This window comes from Natator depressus, chromosome 18 (assembly GCF_965152275.1).
Source record: "Natator depressus isolate rNatDep1 chromosome 18, rNatDep2.hap1, whole genome shotgun sequence".
NCBI lineage: Eukaryota > Metazoa > Chordata > Testudines > Cheloniidae > Natator > Natator depressus.
This window is the reverse complement of record NC_134251.1, coordinates 8439200-8467194: the sequence shown is the minus strand read 5'-3', so window position 1 is coordinate 8467194 and position 27995 is coordinate 8439200. Positions and strand designations below refer to the sequence as shown.

Genomic DNA, 27995 nt, shown 5'->3' with positions numbered 1-27995 from the left:
AAGAAGGATGAAGCAGGAGTGATTGAGAAGTCAGACTTGCATGCCCATAGCACCTTCAGTGGTACATTTACTGAAGGCTTTTTGTCTGTCCCCGGGAACAGGAAAAGAGCAAGGCTGCAGCTCAGGATCTGGCTACCATATTACTATCAATGCCAGCTCCCTCCAGCGTTCAGCAGCAAACCAAGAGTCTCCTGGCTAGCCTGCACACCAGCCGCTCGGCATACCATAACCACAAGGTAAGCTGTTTGAGGGTTTTCCAAGCCTGCTGTAACTACCCAGTGTCATGGCTAATGTACAAGATGCGCCCAAAGGGCATCTATTCTAGGCAACATATGCCTGCTGGCTGTCTGCCTTCAGCTTCTGCTGCCTGCCTGTCCTTTCTTTCCATGAGAGAGTTCTGTAGTCATGACACTTTGAAGATTTTGATGTGAATCCATATTTTACGTAAAGAGTAACTGTTAATCCGGGAGAAACACATGGGTATCTTGGGACGTTCTGAAGTTAGTCTGCAAATTATGTCCTATAGGTCTGACGTCTGCAAGGCAACCAGGTTTGAATCAAATACCGTAGAACAATACCAGGTAAATCATGGTTAGACCTGAAAAATCTAGTCATACCATAAATATGTAGACTACTGCATCGTCTAACCCCAGTAAACAGCTGCAAATGGATACCCTGTTAAGTTATATAGAAAAATGAAAATCCATTCTCCAAGTGGAATTTGTTTGTCACTGAGTGACTTCTGCTGCTGCTGACGCGTGTCAGCGATGGTGGTGAAGAGTTAACAGGGAATTCGCTTTTTAGTGAAGGCTAAACTGTCCCATCTACTCCCTCCCACACTGGCTCTTCAGACTTTTGCTGCTGCTGTTCCCTTGTTTCTCTTTGTCTTTAATAATCCTTGCTTTGCAGGATCAGGCCTTGCTGAGTAAAGCCATCCAGTATTTGAGCTCCTCCAGCAAAGAAGGGAAGGACCTGGACCCTGAAGTGTTTCAGAGGTTGGTGATCACTGCTCGATCCATCGCTATTATGAGGCCGAACAACCTGGTCCATTTCACGGAGTCAAAGTTGCCACAGGTGGAAACAGGTGGATAAACCATTGAATTTCTATTTTTGTCTGTCTTGAACTTTCCCTTTGGATAGTTGTTTATATTTTATGTTGTTTTGTATGTGCAGCTGCTTTATATAAGGGCTGGCAGTTCCCATATGCATTTTATCCTCAGTGGTTCATGAGTGACCAAAGAGACTTCAGCTCACTGAGATGTAAAGGCTCATGTGTTGTGTATTCCCTCTCCTCTCTCCCAGACTTTTGGGGTCTGCTGCCATCTGTTCTATATAGACGTTGGGTAGTCATTGCGGGGGCATCTAATTCAGAACATGTCATCGCATGGTGCTGGTGGCAAGTGTCCCAGACTAGATCCAGCACCAAGGCTTTCAAAGGGGTCAGCTGAGGCTAAAAAAAGCCCACTGTTACTGGCTTGGGGAGGCAAAAGTCTGTCCATCCCCCCGCTCCTCCCCAGCCTCTAGCAGCTACTGGAATTGTTGAAGTTGGGAGAGTTGGGGCTTTAAATGGGGTCCCCTTAACATACAAAAAAATTAAAAATCAAGTAGAAGTGGTAGGGACAGGTCTATGAGGATAACATTCATTAGACATTTGGTAGCTTTCCTGACCAAGGCATTGGCTGCCTTTCAGCAGTAGTCAATGTAAAATTAACCCAGTGGTGCCTTGGTTGCTAACAAACCCTCTCCCCTGCCCTGCCACTAGTGATGGCAAGCTTAAAGCTCAACTCTGACAGTGAGAGATGTCCAGAAGATCTTGTGTCCACTGACAGATAGCTGGGGAGTGGGGAGGCAGGGAACATGCAATGTCTCAGATTATTTGGGTCTCAGGCTATTTAGAGTATTATACGTCAGTATAGAAAAAGATAGGCACCACTTCAAGCTCATGACGTGAGTTCCAGATTTAAATTAATTTTTCACGTTTTCCCCCGTTGCATAAAACAGTGGTTTGAGTGTTACAATTTTCCTGACTTTCTGTGACCAGAATCCTGCTTTGAGAGTCTGTGTGGTTCTGATGGTTACTTTTCTCCCTTCACAGAAGGAGGTGAAGAAGGACAGGAAGCCCAGAAACACTCTGAAGGAGATGGGTGTAGTTTTATCACCCAGCTGGTCAACCATTTCTGGAAGCTACATGCATCAAAACCCAAAAACGCCTTCCTGGCTCCTGCCTGCTTACCAGGTATATTAAAACTGAACCTTGTCATTTGCCAAAGTGAAGCTTGTGTATTTTTAAAGCAGCCCATCTGAAATGAAGCTTGTAAAGGGATAAAATGTTTTGATATTTGCTTGCATATTTCCCTGTTAAATTATATGAATAAATGCCGATCTAATGCTTTTATATCTTGTACAAATACAAAAAGCATAAGAAGTGATGGCTTACATACCTCGTCATAAGGATGGAAGTTTTTGCTGGTGTTGTAATGTTTTCCAAGTAATTATATTTTTTACACTATTAGGGAACATGTCTGTATAAACTTCTTTTGGTCTTCATGTTTTATTATTTTTTATAATGCCAACAGTGTGCTAGTCTGTTTGCAGACAGGTACAAACAAAAGAGCCCTTCCTGAAGCGCTTAGTCTACATAGTAATTCACAATGCTACACTCTTGTTCCTATTTAGGTCTGACGCACGTTGAAGCCACAGTCAATGCTCTGGTGGACATTATCCATGGATACTGCACGTGTGAACTGGATTGTATCAATACAGCATCCAAGATCTACATGCAAATGTTACTCTGTCCTGTACGTAATCTTGCTGTCATTGTTCGCTGGTTTCTCCTGTACCACTGACAGTGTGTGGAGAGTCTAACACAGGCAGGGTGGTAGGAGAAGGCTAGTAGTGTGTGTGGTGGAGGCTGTATGGTCAAAGCCCCATGTACTCTGTAGCAACTTCTGCAGTTAGCTTCTACAGTCAGGCCCCTAGATTCTGTAACTCTGGATATTCTGTGGCAGTCTCAGATACATTATAAAATGGAGGTTCTTGTTGAATTAAATGTGACTATGCGAAGCGCAATCAATGTAGTATCCCTGGTTTTATTTAATTTTATATTACATTCCATTTGTTCTATTTTGCCATTGACTTAATTTTATTGAGAACACAACTGACTTTATGGAAACTGGCAGGAAAGAAGCTGAAGTATTTGGCAGCTGGGGCTTTTGGCTCCTGGAAAGGTATGAGCGGTGGTTTAAGCACACTAGCTGTTTTGGCTATGATCAGCAGTGAAATAGATAAGTGTTGACATTTTAATCGGTACCCATTATGTGTCATAACTGGGACAGTTCATAGAAGCTCAGAGGAGCTATTGTTTCACACTCTCTACAAACTCAGACGTACTGAATTGCTTTTATACTCGTTTCATGTTTTTAAGGTCATCTTTGCAACCTTAAGGGCTAGATGCTTTTCTTAATAAATGAAACTTTTAGAGGCGGGTACCTGATTTGTGATAAAACTCTAACACTGAAATCATCAATTACTCAGGACCGCTTTTATAGTATGTCCTTGGTCAACCTGTGAATTCCCAGTTTTCTGAAAGCAGCCATCTGTTAGAGCGTCATCTGATATCCAACAGTATTGTCCTTTGCATAATATGGGAGGGGTGTTGGGGCAGGAGAGGCTGAAGACCTCTGTTAGAGATTTCATACCGGTTCAGCATGCCAATGTAAAGTTAGTCACTCCTCACATTCCCTGTGATGAAATCTAGACATTGTAAGCTCAAAGCTGGTAGAAAAAAACACAATGTAATATATGCATGGGCAGAAAGAATGTTTGACCCGATGCTCAAACCACAAAACTGACTGCTGAGGAAATGTGCTTAGGAGCAGGAGGCAGACATAGTATGAAAACATCCTATGCATTTAGCACAAGGAATAGTGGAACTAGATCGCCCGTACTATTGGCATCAGTTGTGCCAGACGTTGGTATTATAAAGAAGTAGAAATTAATGGTCAAGAATAGTGGTTGTAGTGAGGGAGAGAGTTTATACTGTATGCTTGCCATGGGGTAGCATGGGATAGATGATCATCATTGCCTTAGGGAACAGTGTAAAGTGTTACAATGGGGGAAGACAACAGCTGTGCTGTATGTTTGCATGATGACTAATAGAGAGTCAGCTGGGTATTTCTTAGGTGGATTCCTAAGGACTGTTAATATACAGTTAAAACAGGAGAAGGTTCATGACCAGTCTGTTTACATTGTAGGATCCTGCAGTGAGCTTTTCCTGTAAACAAGCTTTAATTCGAGTGCTCAGGCCAAGGAACAAGCGGAGGCATGTGACGCTGCCATCTTCTCCTCGCAGCAACACCCCCATGGGTACGCATAGACTTCCTCTCTGCTTTTGACTAATCTGAACCACCTTATGCACAATAGTTCATATAAGATCATGTGATGTGAGCTCATCCTTAGCAAGGGGGGAATCCAGTCCTTTAAAAACAACCCGCAAACCTGATTTCTCAAATTGGCATCTTGTGTAACGCTACGTAATGTAATGCCGTGTAATGCCCCCACTTAATATATAGTTCCACACCGTTTATCTAGTCTAGACTGCGATAGTGCAGACTGTATCAACATTTCTGTCTGTACTTTCATGGATTTAAAAGTTGGCCGTAAACTTTTGCTCCAGGCTAAAATTAGCCCATCAGGTCTCCATCCAAGAGAGAGATATTTTTAGAACTTAATGTCTGGTGGAAGGTGCCATAGTAGAGACAGAAGTATCTGATCTATGGCTAAATGGAGGACAATGCAAGTTTTCTTCCCACCATTGTACCTCTGCCCTATTTTGGAGTAGCCACAGCTATGTAAAGAGTGTGTATTATCTACCCATCCAGTTCTTGGTATGTATGTTGAGACTAGAACAATGACCACCCAGACAGCCAATTTATTTTATGTAGCCGGGGTGGGGAACCTTTTTTTCTATCAGGGGCCATTGACCCACATCAAAAATCAGTCCGGAGCCACACGCAGCTCCATGGAGCTAGGAGCAGAGGGTGCAGAGGCTCTGGTCTTCCCTAGGCTCTGGAGTGGGGCCAGAAATGGGTACAGAGCGTGGGAGGGGGCTTCAGGCTTGGGCTAAGGGGTTTGGGGTGCAGGAGGTGGTGCGACTCCGGCTGAGGGTGTGGGCTCTGGGGTGGGGACAGGATGGGATGGGGTGCAGGAGGGGGTTTGGTGGGAGCTTGGGTGCGGGAGGGAGCTCAGGGCTGGGACAGGGCGTTGGGGTGCAGGTGGGAATGCAGGCTCCAGGAGGGAGCTTGGGTGTGGGAGGGGACTCAGGGGGTTTGGGTGCGGGAGGGGGCTCCGGGCTGGGGTAGGGGGTTGAGGTGCAGGAGCGGGTGGGAGGTACAGGCTCTGGCTGGGAAGCGCTTACCTCGGGTGGCTCCCGGGTGGCGGGGCTAAGGCAGGCTCCCTGCCTGCCCTGGCTCCGTACTGCTCTGCTCCCCGAGGTGGCCAGCATGTCGGGCCCCTAGGTGGAGGGGCCAGGTGGCTCTGCCCATGCCCACAGGCGCTGCCCCTGCAGTTCCCGTTGGCTGCGGTTCCAAGCCAATGGGAGCTGCGGTGCAGGCGCTGGGGGCGGGGGCAGCACGCGGAGTTTCCCTGATCGCCCCTCCGCCTAGGGGCCGCAGGGACATGCCAGCGAGCCAGCGCTTGCAGCTACAGCCCTGCGGAGGGATGCCAAGGCTCGGGATGTTCGGCCCGTGGTGTGGAGACTTGCTGTGGGCCGGATGAAAAGAAGCCTCGGGCCGGATGAAAAGAAGCCTCGGGCCAGAGGTTCCCCACCCCGATGTAGGCCAAGAAACAGTGATCAGAACAATTAGTCACTGCCAGCCTGGATGGATTTGAACTTGGTGTAAGACTCTTCCCTCCTCCCCCCCCTTCCCAATTATCAGTCCCCTGGCCCATCCATGTGGGTTTCCTCTCCTGTATGCAAGAATAATATTTTCCCAAAATGTAGGCAAGTGGGGGTTGGCACAAGAGGGATTTTGGAAGTTCTCTCTCCTTCCCTCAGCTTTGTGTAGCTCATTTTTCAAAATCTGAAGTTTTCTTAGATGGATTCCTAAGGACTGTTAATATACAGTTAAAGCAGGAGAAGGTTAATGACCAACCTGTTTCCGTTGTAGGATCCTTCAGTGAGCTTTTCCTGTGAGCAATTTTTTTTCTTCTCTTCCACCCCAAAAGCACTGTATTGTGCTGATCGTCCTGGCTGAGGAAAGCTGGACATGGCTTCCTCCAGGATTTGGCCAGGGAGTTGCCACAGAGCAACTTGAGTTGTTCGTTTTTATGATACCCTACACCTGCAAGGACTTAGCCTTTTCATTTTGAGGGTGAGACAAAACCTGAGTGTCTTTTACACCTGACTTTCCCAAGCCAGCCTGTTGGTCACTTTATAATTGAGTGACCTAGGAACAGTGGCATTGAGAGGTTGGGTTTTTTTTTTTTGCGTTATAGAACTTTCCCCTCTTCTCCCTCTGTTCCTGGGGGTCCTCTGCATCCCTGAAGACGAATCTTTGCATTCCTTCACCTTGAGGCTTCATGTCATTGCCTCCCCTCGCAACCAAGGATGACTGTACGAAAGTCCCTATGGAGTCCTGTCAGTGCTGCTCCTTACCTAGAGGGTGTACAGCTTAGAAGCACTCAGGTGCTGAGCATTCTACCTCAGTTAGTCATCTCAGTCTTTGCCAGCCAGCAGAGCAAGAGAGTGGGAAAATACCCCGGGTCTCCCACATCGCAGTGCAGAACTCCGCCATTACAGACACCGCTGGTGTGTTGGTCAGCATTGCCCACTGCTCCACACATTAGCATGGAGAGAAAGGGATGAGGAAAGGATGTGTTTGTTAATGGTATTTTTGTGGCCCAGGAGATAAGGATGATGATGACGACGATGATGCAGAAGACAAAATGCAAAGCTCTGGGATAGCAAATGGCGAGCATATTCGAGAAGAGAGCCAGGAGCAAAGCGAGGTGGATCACGGGGACTTTGAGATGGTGGTGAGCCCAGAGTTCTTTTGTTTTGGAGTCTGTATTTTAAAAGCACTTAGGTTTAGTTTAATTGCTGTTGTTCAACCCTAAGCTCTCCATTGGATGGGGGTGATCTGGTAGAAGCTCTGTCTGTGTTTCTTCTCCTTAGTCTGAGTCAATGGTGCTGGAGACTTCTGAAAATGTGAATAATGGCAACCCTTCTCCTCTGGAGGCTCTCCTGGCTGGAGCAGAAGGATTCCCACCCATGCTGGACATTCCTCCAGATGCAGATGATGAAACAATGGTGGAACTAGCCATTGCCCTGAGTCTGCAACAAGACCAGCAAGGTAAGATGTGCATGTTATCTGAGACAGATTGGAATCCCAGTTTCAAAGGGCTTTAGGGATTTAGAAACCAGTCTTGCATTGAATTCCCTATTTGAGATGGGCACTTAATTCCCTAGAACCCTTTTGAAAAATCTCAGCCTACCTGACTTGTCTGAGGCTGCATAAGAAATTTGAGGCAAAGTTGGAATTGAACCAAGATCTCCTGACTCCCAGTCCAGTGCCTTAAAAACAAGATCATCCTTCCACTCCCAAATGACCATTGGGTACAGTGGATTGGAACTGGAGCAGATGAGATCTATTAAGCCATGAGAGGCAATACTACTCTTAAGGGGTGGGGCAGATGTTGGTTATGTGTATTTTTAGCTTTTGTTCACATACCTTTCTATCATTGCCAAGTTGTCACAAAGAGCCTTTGTGGAGGAAGTGTTCTCTAAGGAGGGATTTGAATGAGCAATGGGTGGCCAACTGGCACAGGAGAAGAGGCAGACTGCATCAAGTATAAGAGCTGGCATGAAAAGAAATACTTAGATGACTGGGAAACAGTTGGCCGAGGGGCTTGTGCAGAACAGAGCCAGCAAGATGGAATCAGGACATGTGGGGATAAATGTAAATCAGCTTAAAGGGTGTCCATTGTGTGTTACCTTGAAGGTATTCAAAGCATAAGGCTGAGTCATACTGAGAACTTGTCTACACAATGCCTTAGTCTGCACCAGCTGGCCCGTAAATTCAAATGAGCACCAGCGTGGCGTGCACTAACTGGCCCATGTGGACTCTGTTCCCTAGTGTGTGTTCATCTTATGCTATTTCAGAACAGTATTACATTAACCTGCACTTGGGAACTTTCCATGCACACCAGCAGGGTCCATGCAGTGCAGTTAGTGCATGTCATACTGGTACTCATAATTTACACCCCAACTTGTGTGGACTAAGGCACTGTGTAGACAGTTCAGGGATTTATTGACGGTCAGTGTTGTGTGTTCACCTCTCACAGGGAGCAGCAGCAGTGCACTTGGACTACAGAGCCTGGGACTGTCTGGCCAAGCCCCCAGTTCTTCATCTCTTGATGCTGGAACTCTCTCTGACACCACAGCATCAGGTAACTGTTCACAACAAGATATTAAATTCTCTGTGGGCATCTTGAACCCTATAGCTGTACTGCCTGCACTGCAGTACCTGCTGCAGGTCACTTAGTCATTTTGAATACAGTTTTGCCAAGCAGTCACCATCATTGGGTTCTTAGCTTTAAAAATGAACAATCAGCCCCAGAAATCTGGAGTTCAGGAGGAAACTTTTCCAGCAGCCTGCGTCCCAGGTTGCACAGCTAAAATGTAGATTGTCGGTGAAACCCAAGAGATCAATTAGATTCAGTTAGCAGTCTGCTTTAGAGCTCTTGTGAATTTTTCAGTTCTGGAAGAGCACCTCTGCTCAGTTCAGATATTTACACTTAAAAGGTATAATGGCAGGTCTGATATGGCACATCAGAAGCTCAAATTATTAGGCTTTCCAGATTTTTTTTTTTTTTTAAATTAGGAATAGTGAACACAGCATATTTCTTTAACCCTTTTTGGTCTGTCTCCAACCACAGGGCAACCCTTTTTAAGAACCTGTTCTCCATTGTTTGTGAACAAAAGCTCATGCACACCATTTTTTGAGCACTACCACTTGTTCTAACAGATGATAGTTGATACTATTCGTTAAGCGTGCAATTAATCCTCACTTATGCATGCAGATATTGGATTTAAAGCAATGCCCAAAAAGAGGGATGACTGTACAGTGATGGAGGCTCGTTTGTGGCCCCTGGAGAAAATTTGGCCCACGGTTTCTAACCCAAGAAGCAGAGCAGAATTTGCTTCTAAGCTCAAGTATCGAGAGCACTACTATTATTATAGTTTGTTTCAGATGTGTTTGATAGTGTGTTGTGTTCCTCCTCTGTTCTGAAGGTTTTAATCTGAGTGTAATTATACCAAGAGATTCTTCGTTCGTACAGTAGAGCTGCTGAAGTAACTTTCGTTTAATAAGCAACCGAATGTAACTCTTCCCAGTGCTTGATAATCCCTTGAATTGGTGGGGACATTTTCTTTTCTGTAGCTAGACCCCCCCAGACTTCTCATGACACCTGTCTAGTCAGAGCTGTCCAGCAGACCCGAGAAGTAGTGAGGGACATTTCCATATCCTCTTGATTAGTTAATGAAAGTAGACACAGAAACCTTGAGGAGTCACTCTTGGCTTTTCTCTAGAGCATGCTCTTTTAGAGTTGAATAAAGACGGTGTTTTTACTTGTAACAGCTCTCGTTACTCTCTTAGCTCCAGCATCTGACGATGAAGGCAGCACAGCAGCAACAGATGGCTCTACTCTTCGGACTTCACCAGCTGACCATGGCGGCAGTGTGGGCTCTGAGAGCGGTGGCAGTGCAGTGGATTCAGTGGCTGGCGAGCACAGTGGTAATAACACGTAGTGACTTATTTGCACAGTGCCTTCATGTTTGGGGCACTATTTAGATGATTGCACCGAGGTTATTTTATAACTGTGTCTGAGAGAGACAAGAATATTGTCTGACAAAAAGGAGCAATTCTTTAGTGCATGGTAAGGGTATATGGACTATCATAACGTTCATCTCAAAGTGCTTTACAAACTCCATATGCAGGATTCATTTCATAAGTTTCCTGTATTGGCTCCATTTCATTTAAGCTCTTGCTTTGGGTGAAACGTATATAATAAAAATTGGCCATTCACACACTGCTGCTATGCGATGTTAAAATAATTTGTACAGAAATAAAGCTCCTTTGGTCTTTGAAGATACCCACAGACTCCATTCCCCCTTCCTGAATCCAAAGAACAATTATCCCAAATGGTCATTCAGCTTTGCAGTTTGCTATGAGGCATAGTGGAGATCGTGTTCAGTTGTGCTCATGTCATCTTTCCTTCTTCAGTGTCTGGCCGCAGCAGCGCGTATGGTGACACTGCAGCTGAGGGCCATCCAGCTGGGCCAGGCAGTGTCAGCTCAAGCACCGGTGCCATAAGTACCACCACAGGGCAGCAGGAAGGGGATGGTTCAGAAGGAGAAGGGGAAGGGGAAGCTGAAGGAGATGTCCACACCAGCAATAGGTATGGAGCTTTATTTTCCCATGAAGAAATAGATCAGAGGGGACCCACTCATGTGCTGTTGATGTTACGTTTTCATGGCGGGGAAATGGACCTAGGAGATACTATAAATCCATAGAGAATAATGAACAGCAGTGATAGAGATCAAAGGCCAAAAGTCCACCTCACTGGTCTCCAAAATTATTGTGCATAGAGCAAGCCACTGTTTGCATCCATGCATCTGTCATTCTGGCTAGTCACTTGTGTGTCCCATGAGACTTTGTCTGTGGAGTTATACTTGCAGGGATGAACAATCTGAATGGTAGACTAATACATCTAGCGAGCCACTCACTGAAACTTAAATCTTGGTAACATCTGACATTCAGTGGGGAAACATAATGTAGGCCGCCCAGGATAGTGTCTGTCAAGCATGCTCTATAGTCTTTTTAAAACAAAAAAACGCAATCTGCAACTATCTCACTGCAGTTTCTCATTGCCTTTCCCCTTCTTCTTTGACCTGGCAACAGATGATCAGTCAGTTTCCCAGGGGTGCCTTCTGCAGATTGGAATAGACTTGTGACACATGTCCCTGGTCAGTTTCATTCTGCAGGTAATTGTGCTGCGAAAAGCACTCTAAAGCAGAGTACTAATTGAATTCTTCCTCTGATGCCAGAGTTGCTTTTGCTTTTGACATTACTTGCCTGTAAAAGGCATCTCTGGCACCTGTGATTTTACCTTTCTAATTTGGTCAGCTCAGACTTGTCAGGAAGTGAATTTTTGCTGACGTATCAGGGTGTCCCATTTGTAATGCTTTTGGGTTTCACTTTTATTACAGGATGTCTTAAACTTAATTGCTTCATGTCTGATTCTTGATATCTAACTTTCTAGACTGCACATGGTCCGTTTGATGCTTTTGGAGAGGCTGTTGCAGACCTTACCCCAGCTGCGTAATGTTGGAGGAGTCCGTGCCATTCCTTACATGCAGGTAGCTTACTGAGGAAAGATCAAGAGACCCTGTTGTTTGGTGGTTAACAAATATCTGACAATTTTTTCAACAAAATTCTGTGTGTATATTTTCCATCTTCCTCACCCCACCAATCAAATCATATTACAAGACCTTTCTAGTTAGGTCTTGCAGACCATTTGTTATACTGTTGTCTCATTGGCGGTGATCTGTCCCCATGAGTTTCTTCTAGATTTATACTCTACAGATTGCTACTCCCCTTTACCATTCCTTTTCTCTTACCAATATGTCTAAAACCTTCTCAAGCATCCTCAGTTACTTAGGAAGACATGGTCTTTGCTGACCATACCAAATGATGTTAATCAGATGTGATGGTATAAGCATGATTCATGGAAGAGAGAGTATACGAGTCTGGGATTCTGCTGTGGGGTGTTTTATGGAGGTAATCCATCTCTCTGAGTCATCATGGAGCCTGACTTCACTGCCTCTCTAATTTCTGTGTTTCCAGGTTATTCTGATGCTCACAACAGACCTAGATGGCGAAGATGAGAAGGACAAGGGTGCTCTAGATAACCTTCTGTCCCAACTCATCGCAGAACTGGGCATGGATAAGAAGGTATGGTGGTGTGAGCAAACACTTGCAGCTTGCTAGAGCTCATGGGTTGGGTCCCTTCCTATGAAGGGGCATTTGAGGCAGAGGAGTTGTCCAGGGAGCAGTGGGTTTGTTTTAAATAGCCTTGTTCAGACATTTTATTTCACTTGCTTTACTTCGTGAGGAGGAAAATGTTACTGGAGTATAACACTCCGCTGGTAGGGCTGGTATCAGTAAGTCAGCATGAATTGTAGTTACAAATTGTTACCTTTTTATTCAAACTCTTAGACCTGGCTTTGGCAGTGATCTTGAACATCCAAGTTTATTCAGTATAGCTGTATACTTTGGGGTTTGTGCTACCATCAGCACCAGGGTGATTTACACTAACATTCATTGTTGCCAGGGCATCATTTATAAACAGGTTCCCAGGATCTTAGAGTTGGAACATAGCTGTGTAAAGTGACTGATCTCTCTCTCTCTCTCTCTCTCTGCAGGATGTGTCTAAGAAGAACGAACGTTCTGCCCTGAATGAAGTGCACTTAGTGGTAATGAGGCTGCTTAGTGTGTTCATGTCCAGGACCAAGTCAGGTTCCAAATCTTCCATTTGCGAGGTACAGTCTGGCACCTTTAAACTTTCTTTGCAAGGGGGCTATGCCTTCAGGAGTTCCCATCCTTCACCAGGCGAAGAGTGGCTGGGGGGGGTCTCTCTGGAATGGATATTCTGGAACGAAGGATGACTGGATGTGCTTTGGTGCATCCTTGTGGGGAGTGTACAATGTTGCTGCAACTTGGCTATCCCTGGAAAAAGACCCCTGCTGGAATTAAAGAGGGGAAACCAGCAGGACAGTGAGACTGGATAAGTTTGTTCCAGTGGCAGTTGCTGAGTTAGATTCCATTGTTGATTTGGAGTAAAGGCAGCAGATAACTGTATTTCTTAAACTGGCCTAGCAAGGTTTACTTAAACCACCTTGGCACTGAAGGAGTGAAAGGGGATTTGTAATGTGATTATTGGAAAGCAATATGCTGCTGTGTCAACGTAAAAGTCGCTAAGAGGATTCCTTAGATATTTGTTGCTAAAAGGTACAGTAATAAGGCATAAAAACAGTATGTGTGGTGGGAAGGAGATTAATAAAGAAGCATAGAGGTTAAAAATTTAGTCTGAACTGCATCAAATTTTAATGAGCTTATGAGCTGTGGGGTTTGTTTGGATTTACAGGGCTGCTTTAATAGTTTTATTTACAGTAGCTTTTTCTGTAGCCTTTGTTATTCACTTGAGCTTCCCACAGAAATCAAAGCTCATCGTCGTGCAGAATGCAGGTGGAGTAAGACCTGGGTGGGGCAGAGCCTTTGAGCGGCATCTGCAGCAGTGACTCTTTCTTTAGCGGCGCTCACCCCCAGCTGGCCAAATCCCAGATAAACAAATAGAAATCCCAATGTGAAAAAAAACTAGTCTTCTAATCCACAGCTCAGTGGCCTCTGGCACATGTGTCGAGGGGAGATTAGACTTAGGCGGAGATTGTGTTTGTTTTTCTTTACTAAGCGCTTGTTCAAAAGAGTCTCTGTAAATATTTCAGTTGATTTTTTTTTTTAAAGAAACTCAAACCCCAAACATGAAACTGCCTGTAAAGTTTCAGCAAAATCTGCCCTCTTTCCCCTAATGTCTGCAAATGGCTCTTTGGTGCTAGTGACTTAGTCTGCTTTACTGAAACAGCTGCTGCTTAGGAGTGGAGTAACCGTTTTATTCCCCTGTCAGTCCTCTTCCCTCATTTCTAGCGCCACTGCTGCGGCATTGCTGAGCTCTGGCGCAGTTGATTACTGTCTGCACGTTCTGAAGTCTCTGCTGGAATACTGGAAAAGCCAGCAGAATGATGAGGAGCCCGTAGCCACCAGCCAGCTGCTGAAACCCCACACTACCTCTTCACCACCTGACATGGGCCCCTTCTTTCTCCGGCAATACGTGAAGGTGAGTTCCGCACCATGCCACCATCATAACCTGTATCAGCATCCAACCACAGGCATAGAGCTCTTCCTTGCCAAACTGCTGTAGGATTATCTAGTATCTGGCCTGCTGTTGTCTCTCTCTCCATCGATTCAGAATTTGTCCTCCTGCGTTCTAGAGTCCTTACTTACATCTGGGGCTGCTTGATGCTCTCTAACACTAGAGCCATGTTTGTTGCATTTCTGTGCCATGCAATTCTTGAGCTGCTGTCATTGTCTCTTTTTTAAACAATCTTTCTGAAGGGATGCTACTCTGTGGGGGGTGAATTCTTTTGCTTGGCAGGCAAAGATCCACAAACCACTGCTGTTTACCATGGCAAGGATGCCTTGCAGTTTGCCCAATTGCAGTCATGATTTACAAGCTAAATCCTAGGCTTGTTTAACCACCATGGTGTCTTTATTGTAAACTTCCACTGGCGTCAAGGCTTTGATTTATGCATCGGTGCAGTACAACGGAAGCCTAATTAAACGATAGAATGCTTTCTAGTTTGAAGGACAGAACATTAAAATTCTTAAGGGCAGGGAGACCAGTTGCACCATAACCACTGCATTTTATTACACTCACCATAGGGGCGTGCTGGTTTTGTGTTCATCTGCCAATCAAGGGTTTTCATTTTAGCTGTAAAGGTGCAATTGAGAATAAATGGAAGAGCAATTTACCATGCTTGGAAGATGGGAGTATTCTGTGCTCACGCTCCATATCCTTAGCTAACCCACTGAGTTTCTCCGCTTCAGGGTCATGCAGCAGATGTTTTTGAGGCCTATACTCAGCTTCTGACAGAGATGGTGCTGCGCTTACCTTATCAAATCAAGAAAATTGCGGACACAAACTCCCGGATCCCGACGCCCATCTTCGATCATTCCTGGTTCTACTTCCTGTCTGAGGTAGGTGAAGAACATATGGTGCTCCTGGAAGTGGAATGTAGGATTTATGGGTGGTAAGAAAAGGGAGTAAATAATGGTATCCTCCCTGGGAGAGCCCTAACTTTGGTGTGACTGATCTGAGATCCTTCTCCCGCTCCCCCATGTAAGGGGGCTAGCTCCTCAATACTGTGTATGTCTATACCGAACAAGCATCTGTCGGAGCGCGTGCTCCACAGATACCGTTGCTGTTACTATCCAAAGTTCAACGCTGTTTGCTGGTCTAGAACCAAGAGCCTTCTGCTAGATGGTGGTCGAGTGTGAAAATGTGTTGCTAGTGCTTCACTGATGTTCTTTAGAACAAATTATGGGTCTGGGGTGTGCGTTTATTTCAACTGCCAGCTTAGATTTGTGGGTTCCCCCCACAAACACACACCTATTTCCCTAGGCAGCCACACATCCTCCTACATCTGTCATAACCTATAGTGCAGCTGTTAATTCAGGGGAAGGATTCCTTCAGTAAGGCTTGTTCTGGCCTTTAACCTGAGCTCATAGGTAGCTTGGATAACTATGCCATGGAATGAGCCTGCAGGATATCATTTCATAACCACTAGCTCCAGTACTGCATGGCATTGCTATGCAACTTCTCTTCTGCCCGAGACTTGTTGTGTTGATGGTCCCAGTACCTTCAAACTGAGAAGCTGCTAAATGCATTTCCGTTTCCTCTTTACCTGTGGAAATAGTATTCATGTTAGCTTGACCCACCTTGAGGTCTTGTGATTGCTGTGATGACGTAGGTCAAGTATTGATTTCACAGCATTCATGTTGAATGCTTTGTCTAGTACCTGATGATCCAGCAGACTCCGTTTGTACGCCGCCAAGTCCGCAAACTCCTGCTCTTCATCTGTGGATCAAAGGAGAAGTACCGCCAGCTCCGAGACCTCCACACTTTGGATTCTCATGTTCGTGGTATCAAAAAACTCCTGGAAGAGCAAGGGATTTATCTGCGGGCAAGTGTGGTCACCGCAAGTTCAGGCTCTGCCCTACAGTATGATACACTGATCAGTCTGGTAAGGAGAATTGTGTTTCAGTGGATGAAACATATATGCATATAGTGAGAGAGACATGTTGTGTTTAAAAAAGGTGACATCAGCAGAAGAGCAGACTTGCTGCTTAATCCCATGCTACTCTCCATTTCAGATGGAACACTTGAAGGCTTGTGCAGAGATCGCCACACAGCGAACAGTGAACTGGCAGAAATTCTGCATTAAAGATGACTGTGAGTTTTCTCCCTGACAGTATTTTAGAGAACAGCGGCAGTTCGTAGCATGCTTAGATTTGATCCAGGGTTTCCTAGCTGTTTGCCGAAAGAGAGTGTCTGTTTTGACATTCAGCACAGGAGAACTGGAAGGGATAAAGAAGAGCTTGGAGTTGCCCAAGATTTGTTTCTAACACTAATTATCAGTGTGTATTGGTAGCTTCTGTTCTGTGGCTAGAGAAAGTAAAAAGAAATGAAGTAGACAATGTGCTCTAGTGGAAGAGCACTGGACTGGGGAATGAGAGACATGGCAGTGGCATTGCCATTGACCTGCTCTGTAGTCTAGGGCAAATGTCCCATTTATCCTAACTCTGTGTATCCAGACAAATCCCATTCCCCTCGCTCTAGTCAGGTAAATAGGGTTCTTCTGTCTTTCAGAATAACCTGTTGGGTAGATCCCTGTGCGGATACAAGAATGTGTATCCGCATCCGATCCGCAAAAATTATCTGCAGATATCCACATCCGCAGTTGCGGATTTCCACAGATATCCACAGTTTTGCAGGGCTCTACGCTGGGGCGGGGCTGAGGCTCCAAGGCACACCCCCATCTCCCACTGGAGCCCAGTCGGGGAGAGCCTGCGGGCAGTTGTGGGGAGTTGCAGACTCCACCTGCTCTTGGCCCGGTGGGGAACCTGGGGGGTGGAGACACGGTCAGGAGCTGCTCAGCCCCCTCCCCCACACACACACACTATGGGCAGATGGAAGGTTCACCGTGGCTCCCCAGCTGGGCTCCACGCTGGCCGGGGTTGGGGGGGAGTGGGGGTGTGTGTGTGACACCTGTGGAGCTGCCCAGGGGCTGCTTGGGCTCCCCATCCAGGGCAGGTGGAGGGTCCGCCATGGCTCCCCACAGCTGCCTGCCCGGCTCTTACTGTGGCTGGGCTGTGGCTCCAAGAGCCCAACTGTGGGGAGCCTGGGTCCCTCCACTTGCCCTTGGCAGGGGGCCCGAGCAGCCTCCCGCCCATGTCCCTGGCCCCCAGACTCCCTGCCCTCCAGGCCCCCCGGCCAGGGCAGGTGTGGGACCCAGGCACCCCACAGCTGCCAGCATGGTAAGAGCCAGGCGGGGGGCCGCGCCAGACCCTCCACCTGCCCTGTGAGAGGGCCTGAGCAGCCCCCACCCAGTGTCCCTTTTGCTTAGGCTGCCCCCGCAGTGTCCCTGCCCCCCAGGGCAGATGGAGGGTCCTCTCCACATTCCTCACAGCTGCCCTCCTGGCTCTTACAGTCAGAGCCCTTGCATCTGCGCTATCTGCAAAAATGGTCTGTGGATATAAAGCGGATACCCACAGATTTGCAGGGCTCTACTTTTGGGGTAGTTTTAACTTTATTTTATTCCAAATTAAACTTTTCCCTCTCCTTCCTCCGCAGCTGTTCTCTATTTTCTCCTGCAAGTCAGTTTTCTGGTAGATGAGGGAGTCTCACCAGTTCTTCTGCAGCTTCTGTCCTGTGCTTTGTGCGGCAGTAAAGTGCTGTCTGTGACTTCATCCTCTGGATCATCTAGCACCTCTTCTACGTCAGCTCCAGCAGCCACTGGGCAGCCAGCAACGCAGAGCAAATCCTCCACCAAAAAGAGCAAGAAGGAAGAAAAGGAAAAAGAGCGAGAAGGTGTGCTGCAAGCTGTTAGTCTGTTTGTACCGCTATCCTATTCTGCAGGGCTCCTGGTAATAGAAATACGCTTCTCCCCGGCTTTGAGACATGCACGGCTCTTGGCAAGAGCCCCAAGTGTGCAGAGCAGAAGAAACACTTATGGACACATGGCCAGTTTTGTTGTAGTTTGCATGTTAATTGGAATGGGTCAGGAATGGAGCCAGGCTTCCTTAAAACTGGTGCTGAAATAAATTTGAAGTGCAGAGGAGCTCTCAGGCCCTTCACAAACGCCTAATAAATTGGCTGGGTCTGTAGTTCTAATGGGGATCATAATGTATCACAATTCTTACCATACCAACTCCCTAAGTGGCAGTAATGAGAGTTGAAGCAGCTACTGGGGCTGCATGCTCAGCCCCTAAGCAGCAGCTCCTATGTGTCTGTGCTCAAACTTTCCCCCACTCACGGTCAGTGAATGATTTGGGGGGCCCTCTTAGTGCCTATCCCTCACCTCCTGGCTTGTGTGCATGGGAAAATAAGTTTTAAGTAAGTTTCTGTAAGTATTGAACCTGCAGCTCCAAGTCCCCCAACTCTCCACTGTGTAGCACTCCAGTGATCTGCATCACATCATTACCTAGGAAGCCTCCCACGCCACAGGCTCCCTTGTGGTAGGGAAAGCCCTTGTGAGATCCATTCTGGCAGCAGGGTGAGCTGATGGTATGGATCTTCCTGGGAGTGTAGTACATTTCTAAAACTCCCTGGCAAGCCTTTCAGACATTCACTGCTTTCATTAGTCAGAGATGCTAGCTTCCATTTTCTGGAATAAAAGATGGAGGGCACATGCATTCAGAACTACAGTAGAACCTCAGTTACGAACTCCTGGGGAATGGAGGTTGTTCGTAACTCTGAAATGTCTGTAGCTTCGAACAGATTGTTACGGCTGTTCTTTCAAAAGTTTACAGCTGAACATTGACTTAATACAGCTTTGAAACTTTACTATGCGGAAGAAGAATGTTGCTTTCCCTTTTTATATATATATATTTATTTTATAGTTTACGTTTAACACAGCACTGTACTGTATTTGGTTTTTTGTCTCTGCTGCTGCCTGATTTGTGTACTTGTGGTTCCAAATGAGGTGTGTGGTTGACTGGTCAGTTTGTAACTGGTGTTTTGTAACTCTTAGGTTCTACTGTAGTCCCAACCCAGAAACTTGTTCGCTGTTGATGAACACTTACAGTTCACACAGTTGTCAGCTGAGGATGTCTGTCTGTCTGTCTCTCTCTCTTCTGCCATGCCATCCATGAAACAGATACATCTGCCACACTTGTGATGCATTCGATCTATCTGGTTTCCTGTGCTCTTTTGACTTGTGCTATTTGCTGTTCTCCAGGTGAGAGCTCTGGCAGCCAAGAAGACCAGCTCTGCACAGCTCTGGTGAACCAGCTGAATAAATTTGCTGATAAGGAAACCCTTATTCAGTTCCTGCGCTGCTTCTTGCTGGAGTCCAACTCCTCCTCTGTGCGGTGGCAGGCACACTGCCTGGCACTCCACATCTACAGGTGTGTGTTAAAGGGCCTATCCAAAGCCACAGTTTTTCTCATAGATGGATCCTTTGTAGCAGATAAAATTCTGTGGTGAATTAGAGTGCACAAATTTGTCAATCGCTGCTTTCTAGCACTTGAGTTCTGTCAGTGTGTTCAACACTGTGGAAGTCAAAAAATAGACTCTCTATCCAAAGGAGTTTACAGACTAAGATGGACAGGTGACAAAGTGCTTATTTGTCTGAAGTCTTGATGCTCAGTTGCCCATTCAGCGGGTGTTTTGAGGCCTTCAGGCTGACAGCATCATCTTGAGGATCTGTTTCCAGCATTTTTGCAGTTAACTGCACTTGTGGCTCATTCACTGCCATGGATTTTGATCATAACCCAAAGGGAATGGTCTGTTTCTACTGTGTGGAGTCTGGGCTGTCTGTTCCATTCTGTACAACTTGGAATTCATGAGAGAATCACTTTCTTTCCTCTAGAGAGGTGCAAACTAACATTGTTATCAAATAATGCACATATCATTTATGCATAGGACAAAATTCAGTGGGCTGAACTCCTTGAGCTTCCTCTGTGGTTAGTTGTCACAGAACCATTTAGCAGGATGCGAGACTTAGTTCAGTGGCGAGAAGAGGGGTGATTAAACAACACAGGTGATTCTGTTGTGTGTACTTTGCAGAAGCCTGGACTGACTGCGGTATATTTCTCGCCTGGGTAAATCCTATGAGAGCGGGGTACGAAAAGCATACAGAAACTAATCTCCAGAAACTGATCTGATCTGTAATTTGTCCATCAGGAACTCTAACAAGTCTCAGCAAGAGCTGCTGTTAGATCTCATGTGGTCAATATGGCCAGAACTGCCAGCCTATGGACGGAAGGCTGCCCAGTTCGTGGATCTCCTGGGATACTTCTCTCTGAAAACACAACAGACTGAGAAGAAGGTATGGTGTCACTCTGGAACAGCTGAAGTGAGGGCCTCTCTCCCACTTTTTTTTCCCTTCTAAATGTGTGTCCCTTTTCAAGGGTGAAGAGTAACTTTAATGGTCAAGCTGATCATACCTGCTGTTGAAAGGTTTTTTGATGGAAAACGTCTGTGTTAAATTTTCATCAAAGCTTCATTTTAATTTCCCCCAAAAATGGGGGGGGGGGGAACCCAAAAAACTGAAAAACATTTTCTCAATAAAATCTGAAAAACTTTGAAGAAAAACAAAAAAACTTTTGTTTTCATCATTTTTCACAGAAGAAAATCATTTCCCAACCAGCTCTAATTTATAGATTTCAATCTGCTTCAACCCTAAAAAGTACTTTATAGTCATTAGTGTTGAACTAAAAGAAGGGCAAGTGGTATGGTTTCTCAGGGGCCTGTGGTATCGTGGGATGCTCGGATAATTGTGCGTTTATATGCACAAGAGGTGAGAGCATTCCACAGACATTTGACAGTAATCTCATTTGTTAGCCAAGGGTTGCATCATCACTGCAGTAGAAGTCTAATTTTAGTATCAATGAAAGTCTGCTTCTTGTCGGTATAGAGCATGTATCTCTGTGGAACTAAAAGGCTATGGGGAGGGCGGCTGTATGTCCTTTTTTGTGCTGTTAAAAATCATAAACTTGCAGAAAAGATAGTAATATTTGCCCGAGTCACTTGTTTAACTTATCTCTTCACCAGCGGATGTTGGTCCAATAAAAGGTATTTCCTCCCCACCTTCTCTCACTTGTTTAACTGTATTTCAGTTGAAGGAATACTCCCAAAAGGCTGTTGAGATCCTCCGGACCCAAAACCACATCCTTACCAACCATCCTAATTCCAACATTTACAAGTGAGTTCTTCCTGTCTTTCCTCCAGTACATTACAAGAACTTTTTAGCTGCACTCCACAAGGGAGTGTAAACATCTTTTGTTAAACCAGTGGTGGGGGAGGGCCTCAGCTGAAATCACAGACTTGCTGCAGCTGGTCTTAAGAAAACGGTCAAATAAAATCTGTTGTTCTTCTCTGAATGACTTGTATTTAAAGCAGAGTGAATGCTAAAGTACAGCTCTTTTTAATGTTTTCTCTATCCAGCACGCTGTCTGGCCTGGTGGAGTTTGACGGCTATTATTTGGAGAGTGATCCTTGTCTTGTCTGCAACAATCCAGAAGTGCCATTCTGTGTAAGCGATCAGTGCTGTTTGTCTTCCCTTCAGACTGTAGAGATCCCAGCCTTTATAGCAGTGTAAATTGCCATGTTTCTCCATTCATTGGGATCCGGTTGTGCTGGCTGAGGATTTTAATAGCGCTTTTGTTTCTCTTCCCAGTACATCAAGCTGTCTTCCATCAAGGTGGACACACGTTACACCACTACCCAGCAGGTGGTGAAGCTGATTGGCAGCCACACCATTAGCAAAGTGACAGTAAAGATAGGAGATCTGAAAAGGACCAAAATGGTCCGGACTGTCAACCTCTATTACAACAACAGGACAGTGCAGGCCATAGTGGAGCTGAAAAACAAGTATGTACTTCTCAGGTTTGGCAGTGGTGTCAGGATATTTTTCTTGGCCAAAATGAAGTTTGATTTGGTGCTGATTGTTTCCTGGCATAGGATATGACACTTTCCTGAATTAGAGGACTTAATTTCACTTTCCAGCACCTCAGCTAAGGCACACTGACCAGGATGTGTACTTGCTGAAACTCCCTGGTCCCTTTTGGAGGGTGGGGAGAAGAGAATCAACAATGGCCATTGCTGTAAAACTCCTGTACCTGTTTGATCCCAGAGTGGACAGTCTGTTGGCATTAAAGTCGCTGTGCCCAGGACAGTGTAATGTACTCTGGGAATGAAGCTGAAGTGAAAATGAGGATAATGAATATTGGTTAAAATCCTGTTCACTACTGAAGAGTTTGATAGCGTCCCATTGAAGAAGCTGGCTGTGCACTGAGAGATGATTCTTGCTGCATACTAACTACCCCTGTGTTTTCCTTGGGATTTTTTAATTGAGAATGCCCTCACTGATGCAGAGTGGTCTCTCGATGAATCTGAGATAACCAGCTTGATCACCCTGGCCTATAGTAATACTTGTTATAAGCATATCTTATAAAATAACAGCTTTGAGAATGTAGAAATTAACCCTGTCCAGGCATCCTGATGTGTCTTACAAACTGAAATTGGAGCAAGATTGTGTCCTTGAGCTGATCTACAGAGAATCATCTTTTAGTTCCTCTGTGCTGAAAGTCTCTCTATTTCCTGATCTGGTTGAGGAATTCAAAATGCCTAAATGCCCCTGATCTGGCTTGGTTACCCCTGCATGTCTAGCCCATTTCTGCTTATATTCTTCTTTCTTCTCGAGACGTTCTCGCCAGAATCAGATCTTTTTGGTTTAGGAATTAATCTATCCTGCTGCTTATTTGAATTTCTAATCCTCAGTGACATCACAAGTGGTTGCCTAGCAGAGGATTATGATGTCACAAAGAGAGGATTCTAATTTCAGGTTGGGAATGAGGAGGAGGAGCAGATGAGATCTTTAGAAATAAATATCCTCTTTTCTTACTGATGTCTTTACTAATAAAGAGGTGAAAATCCGTCTGTAAAAAAATGCCTGTACAATTATTTTTTTCCATGAGGCATCAACAGCTCTTTAATCCTAAACAGTCTCTTCCTATGAAGGGGATAATGGCTTAAAGTGTATTTCTGGCTACATATCATATCAATATACAAGCTAAGAAAATGAATCCTAGAACTGCTCTCCATTCATGCTGATTAAAATTGATTTTGAGTTGAGATTGTTGTTTGGCTTCTGTGTGCATGGGTGGGAGGTTACTGTTCTGTTAAATGAAAGTTTCTTCCTCTCCTTCCCAGGCCTGCCCGTTGGCACAAAGCCAAAAAGGTACAGCTGACCCCAGGCCAGACAGAGGTGAAGATTGATTTGCCGCTGCCCATTGTGGCTTCAAACTTGATGATTGAATTTGCAGATTTCTATGAGAATTACCAGGCCTCTACAGAAACCCTGCAGTGCCCTCGGTGCAGCGCATCTGTCCCAGCCAACCCTGGGGTGTGTGGGAACTGTGGCGAGAATGTGTACCAGTGTCACAAGTGCAGGTGGGCCTATAATTCTTTAGAGGGATCCTCTTGGTATATATACTGAAATGCTTCCACCTACAGTATAGAAATATGGCAGACATATAACAGCTCTCAGCCACACTACACTATCTTACAGCAGGACATGAAGACAAAATTTTGTTGTTAAAACGCACCGAATGTGCTTCAAGTAGTCAGGTATTTGTGAGGCTACCAATGGGTATTGTGGCAGCTTGGGTGTTTTAATGCCCATCCATCTCATTTGTGCGAGAGTGTGTGCGTGCGCACATAGAAGTTAAAGCTTTCCCCACTGTCATTCACACCCCCCCCAATAAAATGGTTTTATTGCCCCCCTTTAATTCTTCTGGTTTGCTTTTCAGATCCATTAATTATGATGAGAAGGATCCATTCCTCTGCAATGCCTGTGGGTTCTGTAAATACGCTCGCTTTGACTTCATGCTGTATGCCAAGCCTTGCTGTGCAGTGGATCCAATAGAAAATGAAGAGGATCGGAAGAAGGTGAGACTAGTACAAGTAGTTTCGTAACAAAACACAATATCCCTTAGACATGCCAACAATCTAGTGACGTCAGAGGTGGTATCCCAACAGGGAGTGTTACGGAGGCAGTTTGCTTGGTGCCTGGAAGGGAGGGGGGAGTACCTTATGTCACTCTTTAGTGGCTAATGCAGGACGTGGCATTGATCATGGAGGTAAATTTGCTTTGGCACTGAGCCTTGTACAGGATCCCCTTCCTGTTTCTATACTGTCTTCCACATGCACAAATTAAGGTAGTCTAACTAGATGTTGTGCACTTAGGGCTCTGACTTGTGGCCATGATGACTTCCAGGAGCCCATATACTGAAAGCTTTGTACGTAGCACTGCCTCTCACTAAGAGACACTGAGGCAGAAATAATGGACGAATCAACAGCTGTTTCTGCTGGCGGGTGTTCCACTATTTAAAAGTGGAATAAAAATCTTCTCTGAATGCAAGTGACATCAATTTTTTTTTTCTTTCTTTCTTCTAAGGCAGTAACAAATATCAACACTCTTCTGGATAAGGCTGACAGAGTGTATCATCAGCTGATGGGACACCGACCGCAGCTGGAAAACCTGCTGTGTAAAGTAAACGAGGCTGCTCCCGAAAAGCCACAGGTAATGTGAGCGAGACAAATCCCAGTATACGGCACAAGTGAGCTTAGCCAAGACCAGGCTGAATAAGACACTGGCCTTAATGCGGCTTACCAGAAAGCAGCATTTTCTCAGTCAGGATTGTGATGGAAGGGAACGAAGTGAATGTGTTTTTGCTAGGGCTAGAGCGAGTCCTGTGAATCCATAGGCTTTGCTCTTAGACTGCCTTTATCTAACCCATCCTCTTCTATAGCTAAAACTGTCATTCTGGTTTCACACTCCAGGCATACATGAAGCAGCTTGTCAAGCCAGTTGCATGTCGATAAATTAGCCAGTACTGTAGTATGTGGTCTACAGGTACATGAGTCTCTCTGGTATTTTCCAGAGTGTGTAATTGTCTGTGTTTAGCCTTGCCTGTTTTGAAGAATCTTCCTCTTGCCTGACTAGGATGTTACGAAGTTTCTGCAGAGAATGGCAAAGAGGCCTCTCCTCTCAAGCAGGTTTTCGTAGTAGAAATCTTAATGTTTGTGTAGTCCTCCCGTGTGACTACTTGTTGCTGTAAACTTGCTGGTTATTTTCCCCTGCTCCCTGTGTTTCAGGAGGACTCTGGTAGCAGTGGCGGGATCAGCTCCTCCTCAGCTAGTGTGAACAGGTACATACTACAGCTAGCGCAGGAGTACTGTGGTGACTGCAAGAATTCGTTTGATGAACTCTCCAAGATCATTCAGGTATTATGAATATTCACTTGGTCGTGAATCTGGGCAACCCAGTGTCCTAAATTGCTTCAGACAATTTATATAAAAAATGCAAAGCGAGCTGTGGCTGTTCTAAATTGACCCCCTGTAGGAACAATAAGGGCTACACTGCAGAAGAAATGTAGCAGCTAGATTTTCAGTAAACTCATGAGCTACCTTCACTAAATGCTATGGCAGCTGTTAATTCTCAGGTGCTGCGGACCAAACCCTTAAACAACATAAAGCATGTAATGGGGAGAGCGTTGTCTACTGGTTAGAGGAGGTGCCTGGGAGTCAGGGTTCCTCAGTTGTCTTGCGAGTTCTGCCACAGATGTGTGGTGACTTTGTCCAGGTCACTTTGCCTCTCTGCTTTCGCCTTCTATAAGATGAGGATAAAAATTACTTACCTCGTAAGTGTGGGGTAAGGTTTATAAATTACTCGTTTTGAAGTATGTGGAGATCTTTGGATAAAAATGGCTCTGTATGAAACCTAAAAAGTGCCCCCACAGCCTGACACCTGGATACATTCAGGGATCATGATCATGTGCTGCTTCTCCTCTTTTTCCACCATTTTGCATTTGGTTCCATTGAAATATGACGTGGCAAAGTTAGTTTACGAATATCAAACGTCCCCTGGGTTAGGAGGGGTTAAATCCTGCGCAGGTTTAATTTCTCCTTTTTTTCGTGTGTTTACAGAAAGTTTTTGCGTCTAGAAAGGAGCTCCTGGAATATGATCTCCAGCAGAGAGAGGCAGCAACCAAATCCTCCCGAACCACGGTCCAGCCTACGTTTACTGCCAGCCAATATCGTGCTTTGTCGGTCTTAGGCTGTGGCCACACATCTTCAACAAAATGCTATGGCTGTGCCTCAGCCGTCACGGAACACTGCATAACGCTGCTCCGGGCCCTGGCAACCAACTCTGCCATCAGGCACATTCTTGTGTCCCAGGGCCTGGTGCGAGAGCTGTTCGATTACAACTTGCGCCGGGGCGCAGCCACCATGCGGGAGGAGGTCCGTCAGCTCATGTGCCTTCTCACCAGGTTAGACTCAGCTCTGCATCTACTTAGGATGGTTCGTAGCTGTTGGTTCCGGTTTTAGTGAGGTAGATTCACGAATGGAAAATCGTTGGAGGTAGCCATATAACTAATGACACTGAGACCTGCTTTAGTTACCCCAGTTTCCCCCAAAGACCAGTTGAGCTCTCCCACTGCAATGTTAACTGTGGATCACTTTGAGCACATACTGGCATTGTAAAGGATTTAGGGCTTGCGCATCAGGTCAAGCTTTTCCGTAAGCACTCCACTTCAAACAAACATTTCTGTGTTGAAGTGCTGAGCTCTGGGAAGCTCTGTACTTGTGGTGGTGTATGTGAGTGGTCATACATACTCCTACTTGTAATAAGATGGTTTCTAGTGGTTTTAGTGGAATGGGAGTTGGACATCCTGAACTCTATTTCTGCCATTTGCACTGACTTTCTGTAGGTCAACATTTTCAATAGTAGCCGCAGGTTTTGAGTGGCTCGGTTTGAGACGGCCTAAACGTGGTTTTTAGAAGGCACTCAGCATTTCAGCAGGAGTTTTGGATGGTCAATGCTTCAGAAAATCGGGCACAGGGTCTCCCAAGTTTTTGCATCCTAAATAAATTACTTTTGAAAATTGGACATTAGTATGTCTGTGCCTCAGTTTCCTCCTCTGTAGAAGTTCATTTATCAAGTTGTGGTCTTACGTCAGAAAAGTGCTGGTTGGACGGGCTTGCTCTACGTTTTAGATGAACCAGACTGACATGAGAGGCGCTTTGTACATCTGAGAAATGTCTGCAAGCAGTGTTTAATAGTATTTTACTTTGCTTCTGAAATCAGAGACAATCCAGAGGCCACACAACAAATGAATGACCTAATCATCGGGAAGGTTTCTGCAGCTCTGAAAGGACACTGGGCTAACCCTGATCTGGTGAGGAACTCCAGCATTTTACTATTTCTCTTTCTCCCCTACCCCTCTCCAGTGACCTTTTGATTCTAATAATTGATTTCTGTAAAGTGGTGTTCCCAATCAATCCATAGTCAAGAGGGCGTTTCTGTCTTGGTAAGCACTATAATAGCACGGGCTGGAGTCAAGCACAACGCGACGTCATGGTGGGCTAGCTTCCCCACACAGCACTGCCAATACATCTGTCCTTTCAGCACTCTGTCCTGGGCCTCTCTCAGACAGGTTGCCAGTCATCTCAAATAGAGGCTTTGAGTTGAGATCACCAAAATTAATGTACCTCGAACCCCCCCAGCCTCCCGATACTGAAGAGGCAGCAAGGACTGTACTCTGTCCCCGAGCCTTCGTAAAGCTTGGTACGTTTTCCTGTTGCAGGCTAGCAGCCTCCAGTATGAAATGTTGCTGCTGACGGACTCCATCTCGAAGGAAGATAGTTGCTGGGAGCTGCGACTGCGCTGTGGTAAGTTCAAACAACTAACGAGAGAGTTTAACGTAAAAAGCATGAGTTAGGTGTCTGTGAAATACAGTGTAGTAATCCTAGCACAGATGAGCTGGTAACTGGGGTCAATAGTGGGGAAGTCAGCTGTAGGCTTTATGGGGGCAGGATATACAATAGGAGTGCTGGGAGGAGAACATGGAGGGAGTAGACTTAGAGGAGAAAGGAAGTGGGATCTTTTTCCTATCATGGGCAAGTTTCTCTCCATGAGAATGTGATAGATCAACCGAAGGATATGAGATCTTGCCTTCTGTTGAAGACTCTTGATTTGCGTGTATGGCAGTAGTACCTCTTCCAGGGATTTTCTTAGCCTTACTGCATAC

At 45.6% G+C, this 27995-nt stretch overlaps 1 protein-coding gene across 4 annotated transcripts in view; it reads left to right on the top strand.

Moving 5' to 3' along the window:
- The window catches only part of UBR4 (ubiquitin protein ligase E3 component n-recognin 4), a 114251-nt gene that overhangs the window by 52201 nt on the left and 34055 nt on the right, over positions 1 to 27995 (top strand). For 2 of the 4 annotated variants that reach the window (XM_074933897.1, XM_074933894.1), the window contains 30 exons: positions 102 to 236; positions 910 to 1084; positions 2096 to 2236; positions 2677 to 2798; positions 4254 to 4365; positions 6905 to 7035; positions 7175 to 7352; positions 8344 to 8448; positions 9657 to 9794; positions 10284 to 10458; positions 11323 to 11419; positions 11907 to 12014; positions 12485 to 12601; positions 13744 to 13953; positions 14724 to 14873; positions 15692 to 15919; positions 16050 to 16128; positions 17530 to 17766; positions 19136 to 19304; positions 20083 to 20227; positions 21018 to 21103; positions 21346 to 21433; positions 21578 to 21771; positions 23113 to 23352; positions 23712 to 23850; positions 24359 to 24484; positions 25060 to 25188; positions 25891 to 26234; positions 27053 to 27143; positions 27552 to 27636. In XM_074933897.1, the coding sequence (XP_074789998.1) occupies positions 102 to 236; positions 910 to 1084; positions 2096 to 2236; positions 2677 to 2798; positions 4254 to 4365; positions 6905 to 7035; positions 7175 to 7352; positions 8344 to 8448; positions 9657 to 9794; positions 10284 to 10458; positions 11323 to 11419; positions 11907 to 12014; positions 12485 to 12601; positions 13744 to 13953; positions 14724 to 14873; positions 15692 to 15919; positions 16050 to 16128; positions 17530 to 17766; positions 19136 to 19304; positions 20083 to 20227; positions 21018 to 21103; positions 21346 to 21433; positions 21578 to 21771; positions 23113 to 23352; positions 23712 to 23850; positions 24359 to 24484; positions 25060 to 25188; positions 25891 to 26234; positions 27053 to 27143; positions 27552 to 27636 (4474 nt within the window). The remainder of the gene's footprint in view (positions 1 to 101; positions 237 to 909; positions 1085 to 2095; positions 2237 to 2676; positions 2799 to 4253; positions 4366 to 6904; positions 7036 to 7174; positions 7353 to 8343; positions 8449 to 9656; positions 9795 to 10283; positions 10459 to 11322; positions 11420 to 11906; positions 12015 to 12484; positions 12602 to 13743; positions 13954 to 14723; positions 14874 to 15691; positions 15920 to 16049; positions 16129 to 17529; positions 17767 to 19135; positions 19305 to 20082; positions 20228 to 21017; positions 21104 to 21345; positions 21434 to 21577; positions 21772 to 23112; positions 23353 to 23711; positions 23851 to 24358; positions 24485 to 25059; positions 25189 to 25890; positions 26235 to 27052; positions 27144 to 27551; positions 27637 to 27995) is intronic. The other 2 variants (XM_074933895.1, XM_074933896.1) reach the window with 2 other exon arrangements.